This window comes from Passer montanus, unplaced genomic scaffold (genome assembly GCF_014805655.1).
Source record: "Passer montanus isolate IOZ18808 unplaced genomic scaffold, ASM1480565v1 scaffold128, whole genome shotgun sequence".
Taxonomy (NCBI): domain Eukaryota; kingdom Metazoa; phylum Chordata; class Aves; order Passeriformes; family Passeridae; genus Passer; species Passer montanus.
In genome coordinates, this window is record NW_024359610.1 from 495,688 (window position 1) to 507,865 (window position 12,178).

At 60.8% G+C, this 12,178-nt stretch overlaps 1 protein-coding gene across 3 annotated transcripts; it reads right to left on the bottom strand.

Moving 5' to 3' along the window:
- Positions 1–745: 745 nt before the first annotated feature.
- Positions 746–11,894, bottom strand: GALNT5 (polypeptide N-acetylgalactosaminyltransferase 5). 3 transcript variants are annotated; one of them, XM_039698665.1, is made up of 10 exons: positions 11,639–11,894; positions 9,262–9,428; positions 8,448–8,567; positions 7,982–8,117; positions 7,522–7,641; positions 6,943–7,060; positions 6,449–6,772; positions 5,092–5,172; positions 4,482–4,643; positions 746–2,908 (listed from the first exon to the last, which is right to left on the bottom strand). In XM_039698665.1, the coding sequence occupies exons 1-10, from the start codon at positions 11,815–11,817 to the stop codon at positions 2,762–2,764; spliced, it is 1,554 nt and encodes a 517-aa protein (XP_039554599.1). In that variant the 5' UTR covers positions 11,818–11,894; the 3' UTR covers positions 746–2,761. The 3 variants fall into 3 exon arrangements, with proteins under 3 accessions (XP_039554599.1, XP_039554600.1, XP_039554602.1); XM_039698666.1 differs by lacking the exon at positions 8,448–8,567; XM_039698668.1 differs by lacking the exon at positions 7,522–7,641.
- Between the last annotated feature and the right edge of the window lie 284 nt (positions 11,895–12,178).

The following is a 12,178-nucleotide window of genomic DNA, read 5'->3' on the forward strand; positions in this document are numbered from 1 at the left end:
GGCTGGCTTTTGGAACCTCGGGCTGGCTTTTGGAATCTCGGGCTGGCTTTTGGAGCCTTGGGCTGGCTTTTGGAGCCTCGGGCTGGCTTTTGGAACCTTGGGCTGGCTTTTGGAACCTTGGGCTGGCTTTTGGAACCTTGGGCTGGCTTTTGGAACCTCGGGCTGGCTTTTGGAACCTTGGGCTGGCTTTTGGAATCTCGGGCTGGCTTTTGGAACCTTGGGCTGGCTTTTGGAACCTCGGGCTGGCTTTTGGAACCTTGGGCTGGCTTTTGGAATCTTGGGCTGGCTTTTGGAATCTCGGGCTGGCTTTTGGAATCTCGGGCTGGCTTTTGGAACCTCGGGCTGGTTTTTTGCCTTCCTTGCAAAGCAGCGCTTGCTCAGCCGAGGACCGCAGCGCCCTCTCCTGCTTTCCTGGGTAAAAAAAGTGGGAAAATGAAAGCGCTGGGATGCTCGGGGGGCCGGAGAGCCCTGCCCGCCCGGCCTGTCCCTGCGGTGGGTGTGTGTGAGCAGGTGTGTGTGAGCAGGCAGGGAAGGGCAGGGAGAGGCGCTGGAGCTCTGCCCATCCCCGAGGGCAGGGGACACGCAGGGATCTGGACACTGTCCCTTGGGGCAGAGGCACTTTGAGGCAGGTGCTGGCCAGGCCATGCAGCCACAGCCCCAAAGCCTTTTCTCCGTGTGTGCCGTGCGGGTGCGGGCTGGTGCAGGGGAGCAAGGGGCAGAGCCTGGTGGGGTGTGTCGGTGACAATCGTCACCACACCCGCAGCAGGTGAGGCTGCAGCGCCAGCTCGGCTCCCTGCACCCAGCGAGGAGCCCACAGGCCAGACCCAGGGGAACTGGGCTTTGAAGGCTCCTCCTGGGGCGATGCTTCAGGGCCCAGCCTGGCAGTAACCCCGGAGAGGAACCAGGCTGGTTTGGTTTAACACACCGTGCTCACAGGAAGCAGCTCCATCCATTCTCATTTATTTTTATTTATTTTTTTTTTTACCACCGGGGGCAGCAGGGCCTGCTGTCCCCACCCCACACACAGTTTCCCCCGGTGCCTCGCTCCCCGGCCCCGCTGCAGCCCGGGGTACGGGCTGCCGGAAAATGCTCTCCTTTCTGGAACACTGGGCTGACTGGTGCCGTGGGAATGCGCTCCGAACTGAGCACCAGCTCACTGCCAGCAGCCCCCAGGCAGCCCGCCGCCGCTGAGCAAAGATCCAGCAGGGAAGTGAGCATTTACAGGAGCGGGGCAGCGGCGCGCGAGTGACAGGGCTGGCGATGGGATGTGACCGTGACATATGACTGCCTGCCGCCTGCTCGGTGACAAGTGATTGAATGTCAGCAAACAGAGTTTGATGAAATTCATGCTCCTGATACGAGCTGACTGCCCAAACAACGTCTGTGTCATTTTTCTGATGGTGACTGCGGGCTAGCTGCGCTGAAGGAGGGAGGGAAAATCAGGAAGACAGTTGGAATGGGAGTCAACTGGGAAAATCTGCTGGGCCAGTCAATATTTTGGCAGACTGAGCCTGTCAGATGCTGTCAGCGCTGATCCACCACGTCAGAGGCAGTGTTGTGCCAGGGCCCTGTGCACACCCAGAGGAGAGGGAGGGCTGTGGGGCAGGGCTGGGGCTCGGCTGTGCCCACCTGAGCACGGGGTGCCACGCTGAGCCCAGGCTCCCAAGGGCTGCCTGGAGCAGCCCCTCAGCTCAGCACAGGGCAGTGGGGCAGGAGGAGAGCACTGCCTCCCAGTGCAGCCCCGCAGGGTTCCGGGAGCAGCATCCCCCAGCAGGAATTCCCAGTGGGAGCAGGGCTGGAAACCCTGCCTGGTGTTTACTCTGCATCTACAACCTTGGCACACTGAATTTACCCTCCCATCAAATCCATCCCATCTCTGACTGGGGCTGGATCTTGGAGATGAAGAACTGTACAGTACAGACACTGACAGTGCCCGTGACAGTGAGTCCAGAGGGAGCCTGGTGTGCAGAGCCTGGCTGTGCCGTGCAGCCTGGGCTGAGGGAGCAGCAGGGCTCCTGGAGAGCCCCCAGAAAGCCACAGGGGCTGGGGGACAGGGCTGGGCTTCTGGCAGCCCCGGCGTGGGACACCCTGGCTGCCCTGGGAAGAGAAGCTTCCAGGCTGGCCCTGGAGTGCAGCAGGATAAACCCCTGGCTCCCTGCTCCAGCAGCTCCTGTCCCCACCAAGCCAAGCAGGGCACGTGTGTCCCCGCTGTCCCCAGCCCAGGGAAGGGCTGACCCACTCCCACCTCCCACTATGAAATGTGGGCTCCATTGGTGTGCAAGTGATTCCTCAGAGCCCTGATCCTCACCTTCACACAGCACGTCCCACAGGGAGGGATCCTGCAGCCAGATCCCCGAGGACACAGTGCTGGATTTTTTTGGTGCATTGATCGAGAAACTTCCAGTTTCTGTGGAGGAATGAGCAGCCCAATTTGCTGCTTACAGACTTACAGGGCCCTGGAAGTATTTTTGTAGCTTATGCTGCTGTTTGGGGCAGCTGAGGGATATCTGCTTACAGTAGGATGGGGACTTCAAAAAATATTTCCCTTTAATAATACAGAAAACGAGTTTATCCCAAAGTCTCCTGCAGAGAGGGAAAATGACGCTGCTCTGTTCAGGCCCTGCAGACGTGCTGCTCCGGGGGTTCGGATCCCTCCACGTGCAGGTGCCACATCACAGAAATGCACTTCCCCCTTGGTCAGCCCCGCCGCCGTCCCCTGAGCCCGCGGTGACGCCGTGGCAGCCCTGGTGCAGGGCTGCCCTCAGTCCGCGTGGTACCTGCTGAACTGCCACTTCTGGTGAGGGCTGCTGGGGTCACAGCCCTTGACGCGCAGCGCTCTGTACGAGGGATGCACCTCCAGGCACGCGGGCTGCGGGAGCTGCCGCTGCTCCCAGACCAGGTGGTCGGTCTGCAGGACAGAGAGGGGGCTCAGGGCTGGGCTCAGGGGGCATTCAGGCTCTGGGGCTCCTGCAGCAGCAGCAGCTCTCCTTTCCCTCTGAGAAAGCCCAGCTCCTTACCGTGTGCCCTTTTTTGGCTCGTCCCTAACACCCGAGATATCTCTGCTGACTTACGGGACTTTGGCTCGGGATCCAGGCCTGCAGCTGCTGCTGAGCCAGGATCACACACAGCAGTCCAGCCACACCCCAGCAGCCCAGTCCTGCCCTGGCCTTTCCTCTGCTGGGAACAGAGATGAGCTCTCACTGTCTGTGTGGCAGTTGCCATGCGGAGGGAGTCCCTCGGATGGGCTCTGCTCCACAGGGAATGTGCAGCAGGAGACTGGTCCTGTGTTTAGCTTGTGCTGATGAACCTGGCACTGACAGGATGCTGGGTAACTCAGCCCTGGAGCCCGAGTGCTGGGGCAGGGGAAGAACAAGGAGTCTGAGTGACCTCCACCCTTTTGCTTTCCACACCTGCTTGGATTACCCTCTCCAAGGCCTGTGGCCAGCCAGGAGATGCTGCAGGTGCTGCCCCAGGCAAGGGGCATTCCTGTGCCCCTCCTGGCACTGCAGTGGTGCTCAGGAGCAGCTCAGTAACACCGAGGTGAAATGCTCCTGGTGTGACGTGTGCCGGGGGCCTGGGCAGAAGCTGCACCTTTGTGCACACAGGAACTGCACTTCACATCCTTGGACAGCACAATGCCTGGTGTCAGGAGAGGGCAGAGCACTGCAACTCCTCCAGGCAGCAGCCACTGAGCTCTCCTCAGACTCCTGTTGCTGGCACCAGTAAAAGAGCACCATCAAATCCATCTCACCCTCAGCCGAGAAATCAGGCTGCAACAGGAGACAAGACCTGCCCGTGCCCTGTAACAGCTCCCTGGCCATTTCTGCATATTTTTCACAAAGTGAAATGACAATTTCACAATTTTCAGTAAGTGGATAAAAATTTTCCTGTATTTTTCCCTAAACACCCAATGTGAGCCTGTGGCATTCTGGCATTCAGCACTTTGGGCTGAAAAAACCAAAGGGCAACAGGAAATTGTCTGTATATTGAATGCTACATTTTTTCTTTCTTAAGTGAAGAGTGTTTTTTTCCTCAACAATAGACTATGCCATTTCAGAGCATTTTGGACAAGTACTTGCACCAGGCTGACAGAGGCGCAGCCATGACTCTTTGTGCAGCACAGGCAATTAGTGCAAGTATCCATTCTTCTCCTTTCCCTCGGTGCTGTCTTTAAAAACCCCTGCGAGCCGAGAGCCAATCGATGCTGGCTCATCTCCCCCTAAGTGCTATTGACGCTTTCTGTGTCACACCAGGCTGTGTGGGCTGTTTTGTTGCTGTGGCTGTGGCAGTGCCTGCATGTCCCAGTGTCCCCAGCCCGGCAGCCGTGCCGGGATGCTCGGCGCTGGGACGGACACAACCCCTGGCACAGGGGCAGAGGCCAGCACCTCTCTAGGGGACAGGTGGCCTTGGCAAAGCGGGCAGCACAGGGTGGGGTGTCCCTGTGGCAGGCTGTGCACCCCTGGCCCCCTGATGTCACTCACCAGCCCCGGCTGGGCGCTGGCCAGGGCCCTGTGGAGCCAGGCCAGGCTGCGGCTCCTGCCCTGGCAGCGGCGCAGCCCCACGGCTCCCACGGCACCCACCGGGGCCAGGCACAGCTCCCCGTGCTGGATCAGCCTCAGCCACGTGTAGTTGAACTTCTGGTTCTGTGGGGAGACAGCAGCAAGAGACACGGCCCCGTCACAGCTGGCCACAGCTGCTCTGGGCACCGGTGCCAGGGCCTGCCCAGCCTCCCTGCCAGGAATTCCCAATTCCCAAACTCCCATCCGTCCCTGCCCCCTGGCACTGGGAGCCATTCCCTGTGTCCTGGCACTCTGGGCACTGGGAGGGCTGTGAGGTACAGCTGGATGTCCAGCAGCTGCACACGCATCGCAGGCTGCTGTTTAAATCTTCGTTTTCATGTGCTTTATCAAACTTTCCCGACCAGCTGCATTTGCTGTTGTGGCCCTCTGCTTGGCTGCAGGCTGCTGCTGCCCCTCGCTGCTCCCAGGCACGGCCGGGCCGTGTCCCCGGGCGGGAAGGGCCGCGCTGGCCCCGGGCAGGGGACAGGTCACCGGGGGAGCGCACGGCCGGGGCCGTGCAGGCTGTCCTTACCGCCTTGTTAATGTCACACTCCTCGAACGCCAGGCTGGTGCCTTCCACAGCGATGCACCCCGCCAGGGCCACGTTAACGAGCTGGGAAACAGCAACGAAAGGCAGATTTAGACAGAAATCCCCAGGACGGGGGAGAGGATGTTACACTGAACCTGCTGGGCTCACGGGACTCTCAGATTAACACTGCCCACATAACGAAGAGAGGCAGAAAAGAGTGTTCCAGGCCAGGCTGGACGGGGCTTGGAGCACCCCGGTCTAGTGAAAGGTGTCCCAGCCCGCGGCAGGGATGGAATAAGCTGAGCTTAAGGTCCCTTTCCACCTAAACCATTCTGGAATTCTGTGGTGGGGGAGAGGGGGAGCCTGACCCGGCTTCTTCACCAGGCGCCAAGCAAGAGGCTTGTGCAGGCAGCAGGAGGCAGAAAAGAGTGTTCCAGGCCAGGCCGGACGGGGCTTGGAGCACCCCGGTCTAGTGAAAGGTGTCCCAGCCCGCGGCAGGGATGGAATAAGCTGAGCTTAAGGTCCCTTTCCACCTAAACCATTCTGGAATTCTGCGGTGGGGGAGAGGGGGAGCCTGACCCGGCTTCTTCACCAGGCGCCAAGCAAGAGGCTTGTGCAGGCAGCATTCAATCCAAAAGGCCTTTGAAATGCTCTCTGCCGCTGCCCCCGGCGAGGGGCAGGTTCCGTGCCCGGAGCGGTGCCGGCCCCGCTCCCGGCCCCGCAGCGCCGGGAACGCGAGCGGCTGCTGCGCTCTGCTGGCGGCGGAGCCGTGCTACAGAGCCTGCTCCTACAGACCCTGCACCTACAGAGCCGACCCTATAAACCCTGCACCTACAGACCCTGCACCTACAGCCCCCGCACCGTGACCCTCTGTGCCAGGGCAGGGGCAGGCAGGGTCCCCGGCCCCCTCGAGCGGCACCTCCAGCACGGAGGGTTTCTCACCCAGCCCTTGGCACAGCCTGTCCCAGCACAGCCATGCGCCCTGCACCTACAGGCCCCGACCCTATAAACCCTGCACCTACAGGTCCTGACCCTACAGCCCCCGCACCGTGACCCCCTTGCCGGGGCAGGGGCGGGCGGGGTCCCCGGGCCCCCTCGAGCGGCACCTCCAGCACGGAGGGTTTCTCACCCAGCCCTTGGCACAGCCTGTCCCAGCACAGCCATGCTCCCAGCTCGGCCATCCCAACACCCAGCCAGCCCCCCAGAGGGAAGCTTCCCGTCTGTCTGGGACCTGTTTCTTTACAAAACCCCTGGAGTGCAGAGCTCCGTGCCGTATCGAGCACCCCAAGGCGCGGGAGCCGCGCGGCGGGCACTGCCCGGGCACGGCCAGCCCCTGACAGGAACAGCCCTGGGGACCCACCAGCCCACTGGCTTTAACCAGCGGAGCGTCCAGGTCCGGGTACACGTTCTCCAGGTACCAGCGGAAGCTTTTGCAGCCGAGCTTCTCCCGCAGCCGCGTCTGCTGGCTCAGGTCGCCGACATCCACGGCGCTGCGCAGCAGGTGCTGGGCATGGCCGTAGAACAGCTCCTTGTACTCGTCCAGCCACACCTCTGCCACCCGCGCCAGGTTCCTCTCCACCGTCCTCACCCGGTCTTTGGGGAAGGAGTAAGGATTGTCGTTCCTGAAAATGTGCCCGACTCTGGAGCACGGAACTATCTCGATCTCTCCTCCGCACATCCAGACCTGAGGAACAGAGGTCAGGACAGACACGAGCTGAGGGGGCGCTGCCTTGGTGCAGGCCAAGAGAGGCAGAAGGCCAGGTGCCAGGGACAGGGAGCTGTCCCTGGGAGCCCCTGCCGGAGCCCCATCGCTCACCCAGGCTGGCAGGGTACAGCGGTGTGACAGCGACCCACCTTGAATGAAATCTCCATATTCTCCCCTCCCCAGACATCCAGTCCTGGGTCGTACATTCCCAACTCAGAAAAATACTTCTTATCGATGGAGAACAGGCCGCCTGCCATGACGGGGCACCTGGAACAGAGGCCACACGGTGTGACAGAGAGGTGTTTGGGTGGCTTTAGCTGGCCTGAAAGCCGTAACGGGGCAGGGAGGGGAAAGGCAGTGAAAGAAAGGCACTGAAGAAAGAAAGGCACTGCCAAGAAAGGCAGTGAAGTGTTCTCCTGGCTGACACACCAGCAGGGAAATGCATGGAGAAAAAGGCTTCTTGGACTTTGCCCATGCCTGATGGGGGGATTGCCTGTGCCTCACCTGTCCTGGAAAGCACAGGGACAATACTCTGCCAAAAAAATAACAACACTTGTCCTCAAAGGAGCCTCTGCTCCTAAATTATTACCAAAGGAACAGGCTGGTTTGCAAAGCTCTCGGGCCACAAAACAACAACATTTGTCCCCAAACATGTGTCCTCTGCTCCTAAATTATTACCAAAGGAACAGGCTGGTTTGCAAAGCTCTCGCATTTCTTCTTTTTTTTACCTTATTATATCAGTTTCGTTCATCTTATTTTTCTCAATGACCTCTTGTGGAATCTGCCTCCATCCAAAATTCATTGGCCAAGTAAAAATCCCACGCTGGAAGTTGTCCACGGTCATGTAACTAAACAGAGGAAAGATCGGGCTGACTAATTCTGAGCCACATTCCTGATTGAAATGTCACCCCTAATGAGAGAAGATGAATATCTGCGGGTAATTAAACCAGGACTTTAACAAATTTCATCAGGAATCCTCCTCATGTACTAAAAGTTGTGAAAAGGCAAAAAAGGTGTGTGATACACACGGGCCACATCCAGAGCCGCCGTTAATTCCACAGCAGTGCTCTGCCCCGTGGGAAGCTCTGCAGAGGGTGGGGGTCTGCACTCACGGATCCCGGCCTGCAGCAGACCCTGGCAGTGCCAGGCGTGCTCAGGACACAGCTGGACGGGGACGAGCGGCCTCACCTCATGTCCTTGTCGCTGATGACCTCGATGACGGGGCAGGCCACCTTGGTGCGGCGCAGGCGCACGCGCTGCAGCAGCGGCTCCAGCCAGCCCACGTTGCACTCCACGTGCGAGTCCAGGAACGTCAGCACAGCACCTGCAGCACGCGTGGGCAGGGTCAGCCTCGGGCATTCCAGCCCTGCCCTGCTCAGCAGCCCTGTGGGCTCGGGGTGCTGCTGACTGCGCCTCGGCCCTCCTTGGCTCCCCACACCTGCCCAGCCACAGCCAGGAGCGTTTTTTCCTTGCTTGGCAGGGTGGTTCCTGACAGAAATGGCCATTTTGGTGCTGACGCAGCCTGGCAGGGGCAGGCGGTGGGCAGGGGCTGGAGATCGTGGCAAAAGGACACCCTCGGTGCACTGGGAGGGACTGGGAGGGGTGCCCAGCACCTCTGGGGTCCCCACAGGGCTGAGCTCGGCTCCTGTCCTACCTCTGGCGACCTCAGCTCCCGCCAGCCTGGCCCGGATCAGCCCGTGCCTCTCCCGGAGGCGCAGGATCTTCACCTTGGGGAAGCGCGACATGTACGCGTCCAGCTGCTCCTTCAGGTACTCTGCAGGGCACAGCGAGCACCTCAGCCCGGCCGCCCTCTGGCACGGTGACGAGCCACAGCAGGCTGTCCCTGGAAGCGCCCCTGGGCACACCAGGCGCTCAGGTGTGTGGGCACGGCTCCTCGTGGGAGCTCTGAGCCCACCTGAGGCAGCGCTTGCCTGAGAACCAGCAGTGGGGAAATTGCACCACTCTGTGATTTTGGAGGGCTGGACCCAGCAGAGTGGAGGCATCGCACTGCAGGGGCTGGGTCCAACTGAAATGGCGATGGAAGGCCCCGTGCAGCGCAGATCCCTGCTCAGCACTGCTCCCCTGCAGCTCCCTGCCCTCTGAGCCACCCCGCAGCGTGTCCCCAGCACTGGGAGCACAGGACACCTGCCGGGAGCTGCACACTGAGGGCTGGGAGCATCTCCTGACCGCACAAGCCCTTGAGCCAGGACCCCCCAAAGATGAATGGGCAGGATGCAGCTCCCTGGTGCTCCTGGAGCTCCGGCAGCCTCTGCCTTCATCCCCCACAGCCAGCCCCAGCACGCCCCTGTCCTCTGATCACGCTCAGCCCCAGTGCAGGCCAGGCATGCACTTCAATACAGCAGAGCAGAAAATGTGATTCTCTCCTACTTGGAATTGAATTACAGAGGACAAATGGCGCTTTGCCCTCAAGTCATATTGGCTCCACAAAGGCACAAAGGCTCACGTACCCTTGGTGCTGCAGTCGTCCACCAGGATGATCTCCTCGACGAGGTGCGGGGGCGAGCGGCCGAGCACGCTGTGCACGGAGCGCAGCAGGGCCGACCACACCTCGTCCACAAAGCACATGATGATGCTGGTGCTCGGCAGGTCGTCCTGCACCCGCTGCTCGGAGCACCTGCAACGCAACACGGGCTCACGGGTGGCGGCCAGCACGCCCCTGGAAATCTGCAGGGCTGGTGCTCCCGGGAAATGTGCAGGGAACGGGAAAGTGCCCAACATAGGGAGGGAAAGCCCTGTGGTGGTGGGAGAGGAGGGGGACCCCACACACAGCCCCAGGGTCAGGATGGACTCATTGGCTCTGACAGGAACCTCTTTGGAAGGAAATTTAGAGGTGTTTCAGGGCTTTTCTGGCTAAGTGAAATCCACCCTAGAATTACTCTGTGTCACAACCCTTGAGATGCGTCTGTCTCAGGGAGGTCAGTGGGCAGAAAACACCAAAAAGCCCATTTTGGATCCAGTCCTGCCTCGCCTTGCTGGGCAGCTGGTGAGCAGTCCTACTTCATGCCCCCATTGTCCTCCACCACAGAATCCTGGAATAGTTTGGGCTGGAAGGGAACTCAAGGCCCATCTCCTTCCAAAGGCTCCCATGGAGGGACACCTTCCACTAAACCAGGTTGCTCAGAACCCCATTCAGCCTGGCCTCAAACTTCCAGGGACAGGGCAGTCACAGCTTCCCAGGGCACCCTGTGCCAGGGCCTCCCTACCCTGACAGGGAAGAATTCCCTCTCAATATCCCATCCATCCCTGCCCCTGGCAGTGGGAGACCACTGCTCCTTGTCCTGGCACTCCAGACCCTGACCCACAGTCCCTCTTCATCTCTCTTGGAGCCCTCGTGCACTGGAAGGGGCTCTAAGGTCTCCCTGGAGCCTTCTCTTCCCTTTTTCCCTCAGCCCCAGGACTCCTGATCCAGGCTGTGCAGGGAGTGCTCCCCACAGGCTGCTGCCCACCACGCTCCTCCTCGGGCCCTGTCCCCCACAGCAGGGACACAGCACCCGTGAGCACGGCACTGCCAGCAGAGCTCCAGGAGCAGCAAGCACTGAGCACAGAGAGGCACGGGCTGGCAGATCTCAGAGCCTAGTGCAGCACTCGGGGCAGAACCACAGCAGCAACTGCAGCCTGAACTGGGACAGACTGGAATACACCAAAGCATGATTGTTGGCTGCCAAGAGCTGCCACCAGCCCCTGCCCTGAGCCGGCCCTTACAACCTGGCTGTGCCAGCGGGCTGGGACAGAGCCTGCACAGGCTCCTGGCAGAACCAGGGAGCCAGGGCAGCTCGGTGCCCTTGGCAGAGCTGACAGCCCCGGGGATGTTTGGCCAAGGTGTTCCCCGTGACAGCAAAGCGTCTCCTCTGGGCAGGTGCGTCACTGCCGGAGGCGCTTCCTGCTCTGCACCCGGGGCTGGCCTTGTGCCACCTGGCTCAGGCCCTGTGCCCTGGTGGCTTCTGCAGGTGGCATCAGGGAGCAGCCCCAGCTGTGTCCCCTTTCCCTGCTCCGTTCCTGCCGTGCAGGTCTCAGCCAGCACCACCAGCACGGGCAGTGTCTGCAGGGCCGAGACGTGCAGGGCCAGTCACACACCTCAGGGTGACACTTCTCCAAAGCCAGGCTCCACATCCCTCCCTGCCCGTGCCCACAGGGCAGTCCCCAGGCCGCCTCTGCAGGCTGTGCCTGCTGCACGGTGCCAGCACTCAGCTGTCCCCCGCAGGCTCTGTGGAGCCACAGCAGCTCCCTGGCCAGGAGGGCTGCTGTCTCTTCCTCCAGGGAAGGGCCACGGCAGCCTGAGGTGTGAGAGCCCCTCTGGGCAGGGGGGCTCCTGCTGCCCTCACACACCCACGGGAACCAACCCAATAAATGTGACTGCTCAGAGCTGCACCTGACACACCAGGATATCAGAGCTGCACCTGACCCTCCAGGTGATCAGAGCTGCACCTGACACACCAGGATGTCAGAGCTACACCTGTGCCACAAAGTAATCAGAGTTACACCTCACACAGCAGGTGATCAGAGTTGCACCTGACCCTCCAGGTGATCCGAGCTGCACCTCACACACCAGGTACAGCGTCCCAATGCACAGAGAGGCCCAAACCCCATGACCTGTGCTGGCTGTCCTGGCCCCTTGGGCAGCTGGGCTCAGTGGGTTATGACCTGCAAACTTCACGCAGTTTCATGTTTAACAACGGGCTGCTCTGAGCTGGACAGGCACAAGCCATCTGACAGGTAGCACGGCTGAAGTGGAGGGCCTGGTGTGCCCCCAGCAGCCCTCCCCAGAGCCACGGAGCCACTGCCAGGGCTCAGCACGGGGGTTTGTGCAGGGGGAGCAGATCTTACCCGGCCGGCCTGGTGTCTGGGATGGCTCGATCCACGGGGATCAGATCGCTGAGGTAGACATTAAAGTTTCCTTCTTTCCATCTGCCTTTTGCTTCTTCTTGTTTATCATCAGGGACAGCAACAGGGTGTCCAAACTGGCCGGGAGCTCGGGGGTCTCTCGGGGTGAGTGTTGCATCCATGGACAGGACTCTGTGCGTCCCTGGGCTGCCCCCTGCTTGTTCCTGCCCATCCTGGCCAGTGCCAGCCACTGTAGGAGCTGCTCCCCTCTGTATCCCTGGGCTGCCCCCTGCTTGCTCCTGCCCATCCCGGCCAGTCCCAGTGGCTCCAGGAGCTGTTTCCCTCTTCTTCTCTCCATCCTGGCCAGTCCCAGCTGCTCCAGGAGCTGTTTTCCTCTGTTCCTGCCCATCCTGGCCAGTGGCAGCTGTTCCAGGAGCTGTTTCCTTCTGCTCTGGCCCATCCTGGCCAGTGCCAGCTGCTCCAGGAGCTGCTCCCCCTCGCTCCTGCCCATCCTGGCCAGTGCCAGCCACTGTAGGAGCGGCT

What these genes read in the sequence shown, in the direction of transcription:
- GALNT5 (XM_039698665.1), bottom strand. Translation starts at nt 11,817, where the DNA reads ATGGATGCAACACTCACCCCGAGAGACCCCCGAGCTCCCGGCCAGTTT. An exon ending in AACGAAACTGATATAATAAG is followed by an intron (nt 7,061 to 7,521) that starts GTAAAAAAAAGA and finishes CCTCTGTTCCAG; the next exon opens with GTGCCCCGTCATGGCAGGCG. An exon ending in ATATGGAGATTTCATTCAAG is followed by an intron (nt 6,773 to 6,942) that starts GTGGGTCGCTGT and finishes TCTGTTCCTCAG; the next exon opens with GTCTGGATGTGCGGAGGAGA.